Genomic DNA, 17,903 nt, shown 5'->3' with positions numbered 1-17,903 from the left:
GTCAAGAGACTAGAGCTCAGAGAAGTCCGTTCTTTGCTTATTGTTTTAGCTAAGTGCATAGTTTTAAGTTTCAGTTAAAAATGTTTTAATTCAGACTGTGGAGCAATGATTTATTGTGGAAGAAAAGCCATAATCAGCTTATTTCACCAGCATTTGTCGGCTCTTCTTACGATTTATGGTTGCTAGGCTAGCTCCGAAAATTTTGTTCTTTGCTTATTAATTTCATTACCGAGGTTCATGGAAACATAAGTTGCATTTTTCGCCAGTACACATCAGCACTAACGATGTAGGATCCATAGCTTCGAGAGTTTTGTTCTTTGATTAATGATTTAATTACCGAATTTCATTGAAACATCCAAGTTGAAAGCTAAGTGCATAATATCAACTTCCGAATACCTTGGGATTAGATAACTACCGATAAAAGGCTACAGACATTTTTCCTTTTTATATAGCCTGTATACCTGAGCATTGTCTTAATATTATAGACTTACCCTTAAACAGGAATTAAATAATCTAGATTGATTTGACAATAACCTATCCTAGCTATAGTAGCCCCAAAAATTTTTAATAAGGATTAGACAGTAATCTATAATAGGTGTTAGCCTAACTATAGTTTCACATTAGTAAGTTAGTTTTATGTAGCAGACCAAAAACAGTATGTAGACCAAATGGGCTATGAGGTAGTAGCCTATCTTGAAGAGTACAAAGTACACCTGGTTAATCCCATACCTTTAAAGGTAAATTAATTAATCAGGATTAGCCAATAACCTATACTAGGTGATTGCTGAACTATAAAATTTCACATCAGTAAGTTAATACAGTAGACCAAATACAATCTTGGTTAGACAAAAGATGTTAGCCTAACTATGAGTTTGCATGTAAGTAACTTTCTGTTTTTATATAACCTTTACATTTGATCTAGAATAATCTGGATTAGGCAATACCCTATATTAGGCTAAGAGAGAACGATTTAGGAAACATCCTACTGTTGGTGTACTTAGGGTAGTTTAGCCCAAATAGCTTAGGAGTGGATATAAACAGTAGTGGCTGGGGCTAACTAAACAAAGTAGTACATGGATATTAGTCTGAATGGTATGACAATTAAAATTAAAATTTTACATAGCCAGTACAAAATAAAATAGACATGGCCAAAATAGCCATTATTTTCAATAATCCTGTGTTAATGAAGGTCTTCTTCCAGCATTTTATTATTCAGTTAATTAATTTGTATTGATTTTCAATTATTATTTATTTTATTTTATTTATTTATTTATTTTTTTTTTTGGCTGAGGTTGGGGGCCCTCACAGGCATGGGGCCCTAGGCCGTGGCCTGCTCGCCCTCCCCAAATCCACCCCTGCATGGGCCGCTGGCACACACCATGGACAAAACGGCGACTATGCTATCAAAAACGCTTTGCAACATATACTTATAATGTAGTTATGTATCTATTAAGCTCACTCCAGGTTGGGCCTCATACTGAGCATAATAGGTGTGCGATTCTTTCTCTCTCTCTCTCTCTCTCTCTGTAAGGGTAATGTAATATGTATTTGAAATAATATTTGTACTGTAAAGTTTTTGATGATAAAGCATGGTATACAATATTGAAAATGTTTGTTAATTATTTTAATTTAATTTCCAGTCTGCTTTTATTGGAAAAGAAAATAAAAATAATTAGTGAAAATACATTTTAGATATTGTACAATATGCTGTATCAGCAAAAGTCTTTAGAGCAATATAATTTCAAATACATATTACATTACCCTTAAAGAAAGAAAGAGAGAGAGAGAGAGACACACACACACACACACCTATTATGCTCAGTATGGGGCCCAACTTGGAATTAGCTTAATAGATGCATAACTACATTATATGTAAATCATTTTTATCATAAAAATCAGTATTTAGTCACATACACAGTATAAAAAATACAGTAATTAGTGAATAAATAGTGTTGCTCCACAAAAAAATTAGTAATAATTTTAGAGAGATGGTTAATAGGAATAATCTGCAAATTAATGAGAAGTTCTCTTGGGAAAAGTGAGTCATGTTTCACAAAAATCGAGGACAAAGTGAACTGCAGGAATGTGAAACTTGCAAAACTTGGGGGGGGGGGGGGGGGGGGGGGGGGGGGGGGGGGGGGAGGGGGGGGGGGGGGGGGGGGGAGGGGGGGTGGCTACTGTATTGCATATAAGTGTTCCAGTATGAGAGCATATGCCTTTGTCCAGTTTTTAATTTCATTTTCATTCATTTGTCATGACCTGTTTGGTCCCAGTTCTTGGTCTCAGTCCTAGACCAGTATTTTAGGGTAATCCTTCAGGCAATCAGCCCTATGAGAGCTGAAAGTCTGCTTAGCAGTCTGGTTAAACTACTTTAATAATAATAATATCTTTATGGGTACCCATTTTGTCTTGTATCACTGCCATTCCACAACTAGTGGATTTTGTGCCATCTTTATACCTCTCTCCTGAGCATATGAGTTCCTTGTTGGACGAATGGTTAACGTGCTCACCTACCCATTTGGTAGTCCGGAGTTCGATTCACTGCTATGCCAACGTGGAATTAGAGGAATTTATTTCTGGTAATTAGAAATTCCTTTCTCGATGTAATATGGTTCGGATCCCACAGTAAGCTGTAGGTCCTGTTACTAGGTAACTAATTGGTTCCTAGCCATGTAAAAATGTTTAATCCTTCAGGCCAGCCCTAGGAGAGCTGTTAATCAGCTGTGTGGTCTGGTTAAAATAAGATAAACTTTTTTTTTTTCTCCTGAGCGCAAAAGTGTTCGTGTTTCACATTGTCAGAATTTCTGCCACTTCCTAGCTCTCTTTCAATAGAGGCAGTCCGCAGTTATCAGTGGACTTTAATGGCGATCCCGTTTTATGGCACTTGTCTAGAGCCATAAAATCGGTGATTTATGGCACCACAAGGGTCTAAGTTTCAGTTATCGGCACAATAAGGTGCCAATGATAGGGTGATGGCGCCATAACATACCTAACAGAAGTGCCATTAACCGAAATATGGTGCCATAAGCCCCGTAAATCACCGAGTTTCGGTTAATGGGAGTTTTCGGTTATCAGCACCCTGCCAAGAACGGAACCCTTGCCGTTAACCGGGTACTGCCTATATTGTTCCCGTGTTGATAGTGCTCATTTTTGATGAGCTTGTTTTATTTTTGTCATCCAGGAATTTTTTTCACTTGTTCATGCTCACTGAAATGTTGCCAAGTACTGGGAGCTATTTCATTTCAAGAACATATTTGGAGATTTAATCTTCCTACAAGTTCCATATGCCATTTTTGACAAACTTCTTCCACCCTATTGCCATATAGTACATAGTACATGCAGTGTAATTTTGTACAAGTTTCAGAGGTGTACTGAATTACAAGCAGAAGTATACTACTGTTGATGTCACTTGAGTTTGTATTGCACCTTTATTGATGATACTTTCAACTTTTAGACTTTTTTCCTATAGTAAATAATTTAGATTCATGTGCAGTCATATCTCTTGTATTTTTCTTCATTAGATATAATAAATGAGAGTAGTGAAGTTTTCTTCAGTGAATAGAAATATTTTTTAAGGTAAAATGCAGTCATATTTGAGTGAATTTCTTTATGACATTTCATTACAGCGATTTTGATCTGGAAGCAAGAATAGAAGCTCTTCCATCCCTGAGCTTGGATGAATTTACTCGCCGCAAAAAGGAAAGGAAGAGAACGTCGTCAGCCTCCTCATCCACCACTGCCAGCCACTCTTCTTCTACCTCCGCAGCCTCAGTTCACAGTAGTACACGTATGTTGATGGTGTGGTTTCTGTTTTTATGCTGAAAGTTTTCATAAAAACCAACAGTTATTTGATAAAGATGCTGTGAAGTTTGTGTTGCTTGAATGCAGTATGACAAGGGCTCTTGAACCACTGAAAAACAATATTTAGCGTATGTCAATGAATATTTTTCAGCAAGTGGTTTTGCATTAGATTATTAATACATTCAGAAAGAGTGTATTTTATGATCCTTCATTCAAATTTAATTGAGTATTTTTCCTTTATGCATACAGAGCCTTCTGTGGCTGTGGTGGGCAGCAGCAATCGTGTAGTAGCTCCGGCTGATTCTATATCTGATCCTGTTACATCAAGTACATTAAGCACCAGAGTGAATGGTAATGTCATCAGCAGCAGCAACAGTAATGCAAACGGAACGAGCGGATCGGACGGAGAGGAAGCGTCTCCTACGCCTTCGTCCTCGGCCTCATCCACCTCTTCAGCTTGGTCTCAGCCCAGTCCTCAGGCGCCCATTTATGTTCAAGGAGGATCCTTACCATCTGGGGAAATGTCAGGGCTCGGTTCGTCCGATGGGGGGCCGCTCATTGGTTCACAGAAAAGGAAGGCACGCAAGCAAACCATCACCAGGCATGATCCTGTTCATGGGCCTCTTCGTCGGGGTAAGTGGTCATCATTTTAATGTTAAAGTTAGGAGTCAATGTAGAATCAGTTTTGCTTTATGCGTATTGGCACTGTACAGTATTTTGCCAACTTACTTGACTCGGGTCTGTCTGTCTGTACTCGTGAATTGGAGAAATATGATCTACTGTTATACTTCAGAAAACAATATCCATTTGCTCTTAAGGGGCATCCCTACAACACAAGGCCTCATTATAAAGTGAATGACTGTTTCTACCTTGGTTGAAGGGTTTGCTTAAATTATTATCACTTATTCTACAACAAATACTTATGAAAATTCTCTTGTGGGGAAATTTAGAAATTTGACCTATAAGAGTATTTTTCTGCAGTTGAAAAAAGTTATGACGTCACTTTTCACAAATGATATGCAAAATAAAATTGTACTAAAAAATGAAGATACTGTATATGGTTATATATATGTACTACAGTCTGTAAAAGTTTAATTGAATTTGGTTCAGTTGTCTTGAAGAAATAAGCATTAGTTTTAAAAAAAAGTAAGTTTTGTGATAACAACAAAGCAAATTCTTGAACTTTCAAGAATCCTGAGAGAATCGGGACATCATGAGCCAGTAATCCCTATACTCTATGACATTGCTGCTAGAGAGAATGGGTTGCACAAGTTATTTTCACTTTTTTTTAAATTTTTTTTGCCATTCAGTGCTGCTGTACAAGCGATGAAAAAAATTGTCCATGAACCAATCTAAATATCTTTTTAGCAATACAGCAATACTTCAGTTTTCCATGATTAGAGTTGCGTGAATTCATAATAGCGGGAAGTTTTCATTGAAACATTTCCGAGTATAAGACAACCTTTAGACAAGATGAGGTAAAAAATCATGGCAAATTTTCATGAATTTATCTCATATCTGTAGTGTAGCACGACTTCTAAATTACAACACCAGAATGTTTTTTGGAGAGAAGTGATTATTTGCAAAAATTAAAGTTTAACTACGTATATTTATGATAATGATGACTTAAATAAAGGTTGTTTTGCTTGTTGTATCCAATTACAGTATTACTATTGTCATGGGTACCATTTGCATTTGATATTGTTTACATTCTCAAGATGTCAGCTGATTTAAGTACTATTAGCAACATCTTCATTGCCCTTATTTGTTAGAAGAGATATAGTTCTGAGATACATACTTTTTATCCTAAATTAACGAAGTTCGGTTGAAAACGTGCACATATTACTTCATTGTATAAATATTAGTGAGGTTTCTCCAGTTCCGAATATCACTTCCGCCTGGCTGTCATTCGTTTATTCAGCCTCGGCTATAACCTGCAGCTTTAATTTGCTAGTACTCTTCCTTGAGATCTCCATTGCATGAGGGATGAACAAAAATGTATTTATTTTTACTTACTGAAGCCACCATTAAGAATCAGCAGGGTTTAACAACTTGACAATTTTAACGGCGCTCTTAAAAAACACTTGATAGTTATGGTAAAGACATCAGCAATCAGCTGTTTCTCGATTCAGTTTACGTTAATACACGTTGACCATAATCGCTTCATCAATAATTCCAAAAACTGGAAAGGGGGTGCTTGTTTTGCTGATTTAGAATTATTCCTGAAATAGACTATTTGTTATGAAGAGATGCCAATAATATATAGGGTAAAAATGGTTTTATTACCTTTATTATCCGTTTATTTTATAAAGGGAATCTTCATATATTTTGGTGGTTCGGCTATAGCACCGAGGCCGAGGCTAGCCTACCAATACACACTTTAGAATTCAAGGTTTGATTTTTAGAATTCAAGGTTTGATTTTTAGAATTGTAGTATAAGACGACCCCCAATAATAGGATTTAAAGGTCGTCCTAAACACGAAAATATATGGTAATGATAATAATATCATCATTCGTCACTCCTTTACTCCACTTCACTTTACCATGCTTCTGTTCAGGGGACTCCATTACGTTCTCAGTCAAAAGCAAGAGGTTGAAGCCTCCATTCAATGGGTAGACTTCCCTTGTCTTGTGGCAGCTATTATCAGGGTAGTCAAGTGCTGTGTGGTTTTATCTCTTACCCTTGCATGTCATTGGTTGTATCCTGTTAGACCCTACCCTTCTCACCATGCTCTTCCCTGCCAGGTAACTAGGTAGTAACTGTGGCATGATGCTGATGTCCTTAAACTGCCAGCCAGTCCCTAGAAAACTTGCTTGTGAACCCAAACCAGACTTGGAGCAATTCTGCATTTACCTTGTGAGATGTTAGTTAGAGGGTTTTCTATTTATTTGTACGTATAAGAATTGTAATTAACCCTTAAACGCCGAAGCGGTAAAAAAAAAACTGTCTCCCGTGTGCCGGAGGTGTTTCAGAGTGAGTGCGGAAGCGGAAAAAGTATTTTTTTTCAAAAAATCACAGCGCGCTTAGTTTTCAAGATTAAGAGTTCATTTTTGGCTCCTTTTTTTGTCATTGGCTGAAGTTTAGTATGCAACCATCAAAAATGAAAAAAATTATCATTATCATATATAAATAATGCGATATATGATAGCGCAAAAACGAAATTTCATATATAATTGTATTCAAATCGCGCTGTGCGCAAAACGGTTAAAGGTAACTAGTTACTTTTTTTTCCTTGTAATGGACACTAAATTGCAATCATTTTGGTATATAACACATTGTAAAACGATAAAAGCAACACAGAGAAAATATTATCACAAAATAATGCATGAATTCGTAACGCGCGGACGTAAACATATTTTTTTCAAAAATTCACCATAAATCTAAATATTGTCCTAGAGACTTCCAATTTCTTTCAAAATGAAGACAAATGATTGAATATTACTATACTGTAAGAGTATTAGCTTACAAATGCAGTTTTTGACCATATCTGACGAGTTAAAGTTGACCGAAGGTCAATTTTTTTATATTATTGTTTATATGCAATTAATTCGGAAATAAGAAAAGCTACAACCTTCAAATATTTTTCGTTTTATTCTACATGAAATTGTGCACATTTTCATTTATAAAACTCTATGAAATGCCTAATATGAAACTGAGCAAATATTCCGTGAATGGGACGTACGCATTTCGGAGATTTGTGGCGGAGAATCCGCGCGCGGAGGGAAGGAAAGTTTTTTTTTTAAATTCACCATAAATCTAAATATTATGCTAGAGACTTCAAATTTGTTTCAAAATGAAGATAAATGACTGAATATTACTAGACTGTAAGAGTTTTAGCTTAATATTGCATTTTTCGACCATTTTGGTAGAGTCAAAGTTGACCGAACGTGGTTTTTTTTCTATTTATCGTGATTTATATGCAAATATTTCAAAAATGAGAAAAGCTACAACCTTCAATTATTTTTTTTTGTATTCTACATGAAATTGCACACATTTTCATTTATAAAACTTTATGTAACGGCTAATTTAAAATGGTGCAAACATTACCACAATCGCACGTATGATTTTTTCGGAAGAGTTACCGCGCGGACGTAAAGAAAATGTTATTTTTTTTCATAAATTCACCATAAATCGAAATATTGTGCTAGAGACTTCCAATTTGTTGCAAAATTAAGGTAAATGCTTGAATATTACTAGAATATAAGCGTTTTAGCTTACAATTGTGTTTTTCGACCATTTCGGTAGAGTCAAAGTTGACCGAAGGTTGAAAATTTGTCACTTATCATTTTTTATATGAAAATATTTCAAAATTGATAAAAGCTACAACCATGGGTTGTTTTTAGTTGTATTGTGCATGAAATTGCGCACATTTCCATATATAAAACTTTATGTAACGGCTAATTTTAAAATGGTGCAAACATTACCACAATCGCATGTATGATTTTTTTCGGAAGAGTTATCGCGCAGACGTAAGGAAAAAGTTTTTTCATAAATTCACCATAAATCGAAATATTGTGCTTGAGACTTTCAATTAGTTGCAAAATTAAGGTAAATGATTGAATATTACTAAAATATAAGAGTTTTAGCTTACAATTGCGTTTTTCGACCATTTCGGTAGTCAAAGTTGACCGAAGGTTGAAATTTTGGCACTTATCGTTATTTATATAAAAATATCTCAAAACTGATAAAAGCTACAATCATGAGTATTTTTTTGTTGTATTCTACATAAAAATGTTCACATTTTCATATATAATACTCCATGTAACGGCTATTTTAAAATGGTACAAAAATTATGTCAAAGTGACGAAATAATTTCCGAGATGTGTCACAGATACATTTTAGTGCGGCAAGAAAGAAATTTGCGCTTGCGTGCCCAGCGTAACGATTGTAAACAAAACAACACCTCGATCCGTGAACTCCCAGCATCCCCCAAGGCGCGTGATTCAAAAGTTTTCGGCTGGTAGGCCTATAAGTATTTTTCCGCGAATTTAAAAAAAAAAAATTTTGAGTCGACGTATGGTACGTCCATTCGGCATACGGGAGACATTTTGACTCGACGTTTAATACGTCCATTCGGCGTTTAAGGGTTAAAATGAAAATGTTTGTATCTGCAACAAGTTATTATTTTACATCAAGGTTAGCACTCCATCCCATTCTGTTATGCCTCTATCCTTATTTGAAGCTTCTATTAATGGAGGCAAGTGAAAGATGCAGGAAGGCAAATCCTGCTGAGCAGATCTCTGTCAGCATCCAGTGGACTGGAATCATATTTTAGTAAATGTGGGTCATAAGGTCTGTGCTGAATCCGATATGAGACAAAATGAGAAGATTCAACTCTATGATATTCTTAAGTATATATACATATGCAGTGAAGGAGTCAAAAGAAATTTCAAGTAATATTATTGGTAGCGACTAAATTGGTTAACATATAACTTTGAATAAGTTTTTTGCCAAATTGTGTTAAAAGTAGGTGGTTCTTGTGTTACAGTTAACTCCCAGGATTCACACACACACACACACACACACACACACACCACACACACACCCCAAATAGCAAAAATCCGCAAATACTTGACGTCTCTCTTAAACATGCTTATGCCTGCCTATTTTAATAGTTTACCATGAAAAATGTATTTAGTCATGAAAATTAATATGAAAATACAGTAATTGGTGAATATTTTTCTGAAAAATTCTGTGAATTGGCGAATTTTTTACGAATAATGTGGATATGCATTCCACAGAAAAGTGTTCAAATAGGTGAATCTGTGAATCCAGAATCGCAGATAGGCGGAGTCAACTGCATATGATATTTACAGACTGCATTATTAAACTGTATTCAAAGTTGAAGAATTGAGAATTGGAATATATAATTTTTTTCCTTTTATAATAGTATATAAATATTGATGTCAAGCTCTATGAAAATATCATGCTTTTTCTGATTTAATTTATCTGACCATTGTTAATGGTAGTTATATTCAGTAATATATTCTACCATTCTGTGGACATGTAATATTATTTGGGTAAAAAGTAGACATTTGCTTCCCAGTATGTGTTGTTGCAGAAAAAAGTTTTGAGAATTGATGATTGTATTCATCAGTTGTCTTATTTTATGATCTTTTCAGATACCAGTGTTGTTGAGCAGAGTGTCCTGACAAGCATAACATTAGCAGACTTTGCTGAGGTAGCCGTTAGTCAACCATCTATGGAAATTTAAGTTGAGAAGTTCAAGTTCAACTAATGACCAGTGGTAACATGTACATAGATGATCTATAAAAAAGTAAAAAAACTAGTTTGTGCATTTTCTTTTGTTTTTCAGATCACTTTTTAGCAAGTATCCAAAAATTTGTACTGTATGGTCTGGTACAAGTTAGTTTAAATGCACTGTAGTTTTCAAAGTTTACCAGTAGGGTTTTAAATTTTGCTTACATAAGTTGCTTGAAATGGTCCCATAGTCATGGTTAGCCACATAGCCTGAGGGTTGACATTAAGAAGCAAAACTGTTTTTGTTCCTTAATCAGCTTCTTTCCAAGGACCTCACATGAGGTAGAAGCTTGTGATCGCCCAGCACGGCCCGAAAAGTTCAGAGCCAGTTGACTGGGTATGTATTATAAATACAAGTAGTGAAAGGTTGGCTGTGGAGTTGCAGTGCTTGAGATGGGTCACATCTTTGACATGACCCTGCCATTCACGTGCTGCCTTATTTGGCCATCTAAGGAATGTTGAAATATTAAAGTGTTGGAATAGTGTTGGGTCACAGGACCCAAGAATTAATGCTATATATATATTTTTTTTTTGAGTTGTCACGTAATGCAGATTTTATGTGGAACTAGCCATTGGCTGTGCTCAAGTTGCTGATTAAATAAAAAGACTTCTTGAAGTGTGATGGTGACTGTGATTTGAAGATGGCTTCAATAATGTTCAATATTGTATGTATATGTACCATATGCCTTCACTATGTGGGACAGATTGATGCTGCAACTATTTTAGCTTTATAAAAAGTTGTCTACAGTGTGTAGGAACTCTAGTTTTCTTATCTTTATTGAAAATAGTTCCAGAGAAGTCCCATTTAAGTGTGTCAAATATTGTGTATTTACTGTATGTGTTAGTTAAATGCATAGATGGCGTTACTTTTTTTGTTAAGGTAAACCCTATGTTTTGTTACTCCTATATTGTGTTAAGTTTCATTTCAGATTCTTTATGAAAGCAAGCTTTGGCAAATGACACCTTAGGTAATAGTTCTAAGTTTTAAGATTAATCTTGAACAGCATTTCTTAATTTTTTTTATTTCATTGCATGAATGTCGAGTGGCAAACCTTTGTTTACATGTTAAGTAAAATTGACTGAAATCTTCCTGTCATTAGTTTTTCAATATTTGTTTTAAGGCAATGCAGTGCTGCTTGCTGTGAAAATTGTCCACACTGTAATATAATCTCAGATGTCATTATGAAGCTGGGTTATTTAATAGTACTGGATTTTTAACATTTTAATCAGTGAATCTAATTGGACTCTGTCTTATTTTCTTCATTACATATTTTCCTTGAATATTATATTCCACAGTGTTATCATTGTTTCCATACAGTGTTTGCATTTTGTAATTTAAAAAAACCAGCTATGACTTCACATTGGTTTTCTTTGTTGTGCTTCTGAAGTAATTTTTCATTGTAGCCCTCTGCATTACTGTCAAGTGCAGATGTAACCTGCTCATTGTTTAAAACCTTTCTGCCTATAAAAACTTATGCACAAATAGAAATAATGTTGATAAGGAAGTCACTTTGACAGACCTGAAGTACAATACAGTATAAGAAATGTATCATGACACCCAAGGAATTTATTGTGTGGAGTATGCTGATATGAAAACTTTATTATATAAATTGGTATCATTGGACCATGATTTGCCAAAGGTTGTTCGTTTTCTGCTACATACAGATTTATTGTTTATATATAGAGTTATAACTGAGGGAACTCTACAAATAAAATGACCTCAGAATTTGTTGAATTGAATAAGTTGTTGATTACATTTTGAGTATTTCACTTTACTGTATCAGTCTTATCGTAGATAGTCAGTGTGACAGTACACATACCAGCGTTATGTTGCTGTGTATACGACAACCCTTACCAGAAGAAACAGCGTTACATTCAGCATTATATTAGATAGCGTATGTGCACTATGAGAGACCACTCATGTCAGTAGAGAGTATTTGTTAATACAAAGCCTGTACCTGAAACTTGGGTAAATGTTTATCTAAAGGGAAAAATATGAAATAGTTTTGGATTCTTTATCTTTGCCTCTTGGTCACATATGTTGTTATGGCAACCATAGATTTAATTGTGTCTGTTCCTTACCTGGTCTCAAGTCCCCACTGCAACTGTTGAAGTCATTGAGGAGAAAAGTACATTTAGATGAATACCATTTTAATTTGTTGTATTTGAACGTCCTGCGTCAGTGTTAAAAAAAGTTTTAGGTTTGTAGCGCAGTACCAAATATTACTGCAAAGTGTAAATGGGCCTCTTATCCAGCAGGACTTTGACACTGCAAACCATCATCTCTTTTGGGCATTAGTTGTTCACAGTGTTCAGAAACATTAGTCATTCTCAATTTGGTGGTTGTTGCTGTTTCTTGATATATGCAGTCAGGTGTATCCAATAAAAGATGCAATCACAAATGTTTAAAAATGCATATATATATATATATATATATAGATATATATATCTATATATATATATATATATATATATATATATATATATATATATATATATATTCTCATGTGTTTATGAGATGGAGCCATAACGAACAATAATTTCAGTTAGGATACTGTGCTCTCTGTGTTAATCCTGTTATGTGACTGATTGCATATATTAAAGAAGAGCTATTTATTCAATGTTTTGGATTTGTGTACAGAAAAGTAATTGCTGTACATTTCTTTGTGCTTCCTATCATAGTTTACTATTTTATTATTTTAACATTCACAAGAGCACTGTCATAAACCAGTTATTAGATAACGTCCAGATACTTGTTCTGCTTGCACTTTCTCTTTTGTTGCACATGATTTTCTGTCCTTTTTTTAAAACCTGACTGAACTTAATTCTCTTCCAGTCATTAATGATTAGTTGTACAGTAATAGTGTGATATCTCTTGAAAATGGTAGATTTTTAATTGGTGTCTGAATATAATTTGCTGATGGTGGCGCCTGGATAAATTCAGTGCATGCCTCTTGAAATGTTAACTTTTTATTCACACAAGCGACTTGTAATTGTTTTTCCACTTGTTTAATAACATAGATAAACTTGCCATGCCTCATTGATAATAGAATGCTTTTAGACTAGTCAGTTCAACTGTAGACGACTGATGTGAAGTTGAAATTCAAGTTTCTTTTGAGATAACATAAGTTCTAGATTTCTACCAAGTTTGTAGCTCAGCTCAGTAGCATTTAAATTGATTCATTTTCAACTTGGCTCAGTAGCAATTAAAATTCATTTTGATTTAGTTTTTTACCTATTTTGACTTTAGTGTCTTAAGTCTTATTTCATACTACTAAAATGACACAGTTGTTTATAAAATCTGGAATTGAATGGAGATAAGTAGTGTCATTAGGAAAATCTGTGACACATTTAAGAAAATGGCTGTTAAGTTAGTGAGCCAGCTTGAGAGGATGACTTCATTGATTAAAATGGTTCATCATGATAATAGTATATTGCTGCATAGGAGGATAGTGAAGTTTTGAATGTTTACGTATATATTATCTAATGGTGTAACTCAGACGTGCACCAGTAAATAAAAGCAATGACAAATGATTTGCATGGAACTAGCAACAGTTGCAGTGAGACTCAGATATGAAAGTTTCCCAGCATTGAACATCCTATGTTGTTTGTGTGTGTTATTGCTTATGAGAGAATCATTTTGTAGCCATATACTTTATTGATATTTGACCAAGAGCCTCCTTCAATTTGGCTCTTCTCGTAAACCCAGTAAGTGCGCAGTTATATAAATGTATTTCAGTGATCCCTTTCAGATCTCTAACATTCTTCAGTGATCAGTGATCCCTTTGCAATTGAATTCTAGTTTGTTAAATGTAGTCTGTTGTTGATCTTTTTGTGACTGTGAGCAGTTAGTTACTCAGGAGATTTTATGAGGCTTTTTATTCCAGCTTGGCAGAACAGAGCCTTGAAAACCTGAATTATAAGTCAGTTGCTTATCTTGTCACAGTAGTGATTCTTTCTATCCAAGAGAAAATAATACGTGAAAAAAGTCCCCAGTGGGAAAGGCAAGTGTGCATTTATGTAATATATTGTATCATACATAAGATAAAAATATTCCTTATATATAAAGATTATATATAAATATATATATATATATATGAATGATTATTATGTTAATAAATCTATTTATTCTGAACTAAATCAGTATTTTTGATGTTTGCCCCTTCCCTCGTCATCTTTACTGATTGGTTTTGTCAGTGATTCATCATCTGGTATGACAACCATCTTCCTGGATGATTTTGCTTTAGTAATACAGCCTCTGATCTACAGCCTACCGCTCAGTATGGCTGTATGTAAAGGTAATAGCTATGACGGATTCTAGTTCTTTTTAGTAAATAAAGGGCTGGGTAATACTGTACTTCTTGCAGACACCAGTTGGAAGAAAGTAAAATTGTAATCAAGATGAGGAACCAACTCATACCTATGACACATGAGTTGAGAACATCCTATTGTTGCTTGTGCTTAAACACAAAAAATAAAAATTAAATCTTATCTGGATGAGCTGCTATTGTTTAGATCCATGGTTCTAGCAAATATAGTTCATGGCAGTCAAAGATATATGAATCATCTTAACTAATTTTACATTCAGTTCCTAATAAAAGAATCTGACGATACACTGGAACAGTAAAAGCTTCTCCTACCAAATTGAGTAGATTGGAAGTGGTGAGGGACACTTACCCTCATACCATGATCAGAAGAATGGTTTCATAAATAAAAAGTAATCATTCAGCAACATTTCAAAATTGAAGCTAGATGTGTCATTGATCAATTATAACCATCCTTCCAACAATAGAGTGCTTTCCTCCTTTGATGATGCCCTAATTGGCTGCATACACTTTTTATAAAAGTAACTTTCCACGTCATTACTTAGCCGAAGATTAGCCTCACACGGCATCCTAGATTTTAAAAAATTGCTTGCAAGTGAGTGTTGCGATGCAGGGGTGACAGGTCCTGCCCACTACAACGGGAACTTTCGAGTGACAGAAGCCTACAGCCTCATTCTTATTGATGCTGCACAACCAACAAGACATCGTTTAGTGCTCCCAAGTTCTTGTTCGCAGCTTTTTCGATTGCTTGCTGAAGTCGGTGATGTACCTGCCTTAGTTGGTTTTTCGTCTGTTGCATTCTACTGGTTTGCTTTACCTTCTTTAGTTTTTTCTCCTCTGTCAGCTCAGAGTATTAATTTGTCTGACTCTAGTGCTTCCAGTTTTTGCTACTGTAGCGAAGGCTTCAAGACTAGATTGCCCAAGCTGTGCTATGATGCACACACAGGTTAAGTAAGTGTAGAGGACAGGTGTGTATGAGACAGCTTACCTGTGATGAGTGTGAGGAGTAGGATGATAGTGGGTGGAAGGTTTTGGAATCCCGCCTAAATAGGTTGGAAAAGAGCAGGATCAGGAAGGCGGCCGCTAGAGCCAAAAGTAGGGCTTCTGTTAGAAGGGCCACTTCTCCAGGCCTAAGACAGACTCCGGTCCGCCTCTTCTGTCTACTCTTTAGCCTTCCTCTCCCTCCTCCCACTCCAGTAGTGAGCTCCTGTGCTACTGAACCCAATGCCATTGCCAGTCTAGTCTAGGATTAACTCTCAGTTTGTTAATAAGTTTAATCGAGTGTTAAGTTCTGTTGCGGAATTGCGGGGTCTCTTAGAGTCCTCATGGACAAAGTGGAGAAAGTGAGCAGTAATAAAATGCTAAGTGAAGTGTCAGTGGAGGAGGTGGTTGTCCCACTCCCCTGCATCTGGGAGAAGACATACCGGAGGTCCAAGGGAAGTTGATGAGGTTTGACCACGGGCTACTGGCCCCACTGTTGGTCCTGTTGTAAAGTCCCAGAATACAAATGACTGCTGTTTGAAAGGCATGTCTGTGGATGTGTGCTATTTATCATCCAGTTCTGACTCTGAGTCTGATCTCGGGTATCATTGACGCTACGGGAGTGCTTCTAGACCATTGAAAAGGCATGTGCGTGATTCCGCTCTCGTGTCCCCAGTGCCAATCGAGCGTCATAAGGACTCGTACGATCTCGCCCTTCCTTTGTGTAGCTACAGGGTTGACCCTTCAGTGTTTGCACTGAAACAGTTACCTTCTCATCCATGGGACTCGCCTGTACTGCATCTCCCAAGGACTCCAAACATCAGAAGCTCCGTGCTAGGCACTCGTCACCTGAGCGTCTGGCTAGGTGTGAGGCTCCCACTCCCGAGAGCATAGTCCGAGGCGCGCTCCTGTCTCCGGCGACCATGTGCCCACCACTGACCCCCACACCACCAGTTCTCGCTCCCGCTTTGACTGCTCTCTCTTCCACTCTGCCTGCTCTTGCTCCCGTGATGACCTCTCCCACTCTTGTGATGTCTGCTTCTGCACCTGTACCTTCCTTGGAGCTGCAACTCATGGGCCCTTCTGCTTCAGGACACGTAACCCATCGGCAACAGCAGACCTTAGTTGCGGAATCAGATTGACCCCTCTATTGCACTGCTGAAGAACCAGCTAGCAGAGATCCTGAGTTCCTTCAAGAAAGAGTATTGGGCGGGAGTTTCCTTTAAGATGGCCGACGACCTTTGACCGGTTTCTTTGGAAGACGAGGAAGGTGAGTCAAGATTTGGCAAAGTTGACAGCATACAAAGCTTTACTTCGTTTCGTCCTGGAGAGCCATCCGGGGTTCTTCACTCCTCCTACTCCAGCGTCTCCGGCCTCTTCATTCCTGATGTCGAAGAATCGGCTGGAACTCGCTCTCCTTTTCAAGATGGTCCTTTCCACCTCCAGGAAAGCTTTGAAGTTGGTCAAAGAGTGGCTCTCGATGAAGAGGGAACAAGGGAAGGCAATGTTCGCTCGTCCTCCCTCTCACCTTATCAAGAGGTACCATAGGCCTTACAACACCAGAGGAAGTCCCTCACTGCCTTCTCCCAAGGGTACTTCTCTAGTCTCACTGACTCTTTGCACATGCAACCTCTGCCTCAGCCAGTGTTTTCTTCTCCTCAGCAGAATTGGACTACCTCATCAAGAGCTTGTCTAAGTTGTTTGAGGTGTTCAGCTTCCTCGACTGGACGGTGGGCGCTATCGCCAAGAAGATCACAGAGATGATTGACTCCGTTTCAGCAGACCTTCTGAGCATGCTTTCGTGCACGGATAAGGCCATCCGAGCTTGCTTTGCTCTTCGTCTTCAGACTTCTGAAGAAGAGGAACCTTAGGTGTTCTGCTTCGAAGGGAGTTACGGCTTCACAGAAGCCGGCTTTGCTTTTCGAGCCTCTAGGCCCCCTTGGTAAGTATATTTACAAAACTTCATTTTATTATAGAAATATAATTTTTATCCATTTTTCTTTACCTCTGTTCACACACACATCCTTCCTTCATTCTGGCTGTCCAACATCACTAATTGCCCAGTTCCACATTTATATCCTTTACGCCCTGTAGTCATTATCTCGTAGCCCATCCACTCAAACTCCCTTTTTTCACTGTCATAGACACTGATTGGCCTAAATTTCATAAATCCGTAGATGATGCATTATACAGTACAAATAAAGTGTTAGAAATGACGCATGCACACCAGAGCATCATTAGCAACATGCATAGAACTTGTTACACAAAAAGATCCAGACTATGCATTATGTGTGAAAATTTCCCACATTAGAATTTTCTGCAATCTTTTCTGTTTTAAAAACAATACACCTTGGAAAATGCCTGTAATAATAAGTGAATTTAGAAGCACTGTACCATAGAAACAACTTAATTTTTTTCAGAATTCCAAAGACCCTGAACCCATAATATCCCTGCCCTGTGTGGTTACTCTAAACTTGAATAGCTTGGATTTCTCTTTCTTTTCCAGCTCCATTTTCTCCTTCTCTTGTAAGGAG

The 17,903-nt window shown here is 36.8% G+C and overlaps 1 protein-coding gene across 1 annotated transcript in view; it reads left to right on the top strand.

Annotated features, from left to right (window-relative positions):
* LOC135213200 (uncharacterized protein DDB_G0288805-like) overlaps positions 1–14,203 on the top strand; it is a 110,490-nt gene extending 96,287 nt beyond the window's left edge. The window contains exons 9-11 of the mRNA XM_064247173.1: positions 3,627–3,787; positions 4,051–4,434; positions 9,925–14,203. Coding sequence (XP_064103243.1) covers positions 3,627–3,787; positions 4,051–4,434; positions 9,925–10,016 — 637 coding nt within the window. The 3' untranslated portion in view covers positions 10,017–14,203. The remainder of the gene's footprint in view (positions 1–3,626; positions 3,788–4,050; positions 4,435–9,924) is intronic.
* Positions 14,204–17,903: the final 3,700 nt, after the last annotated feature.

This window comes from Macrobrachium nipponense, chromosome 42, assembly GCF_015104395.2.
Source record: "Macrobrachium nipponense isolate FS-2020 chromosome 42, ASM1510439v2, whole genome shotgun sequence".
Lineage (NCBI taxonomy): Eukaryota > Metazoa > Arthropoda > Malacostraca > Decapoda > Palaemonidae > Macrobrachium > Macrobrachium nipponense.
Note: the sequence above shows the minus strand (reverse complement) of the source record. Positions and strands in the feature narration are given on the sequence as shown.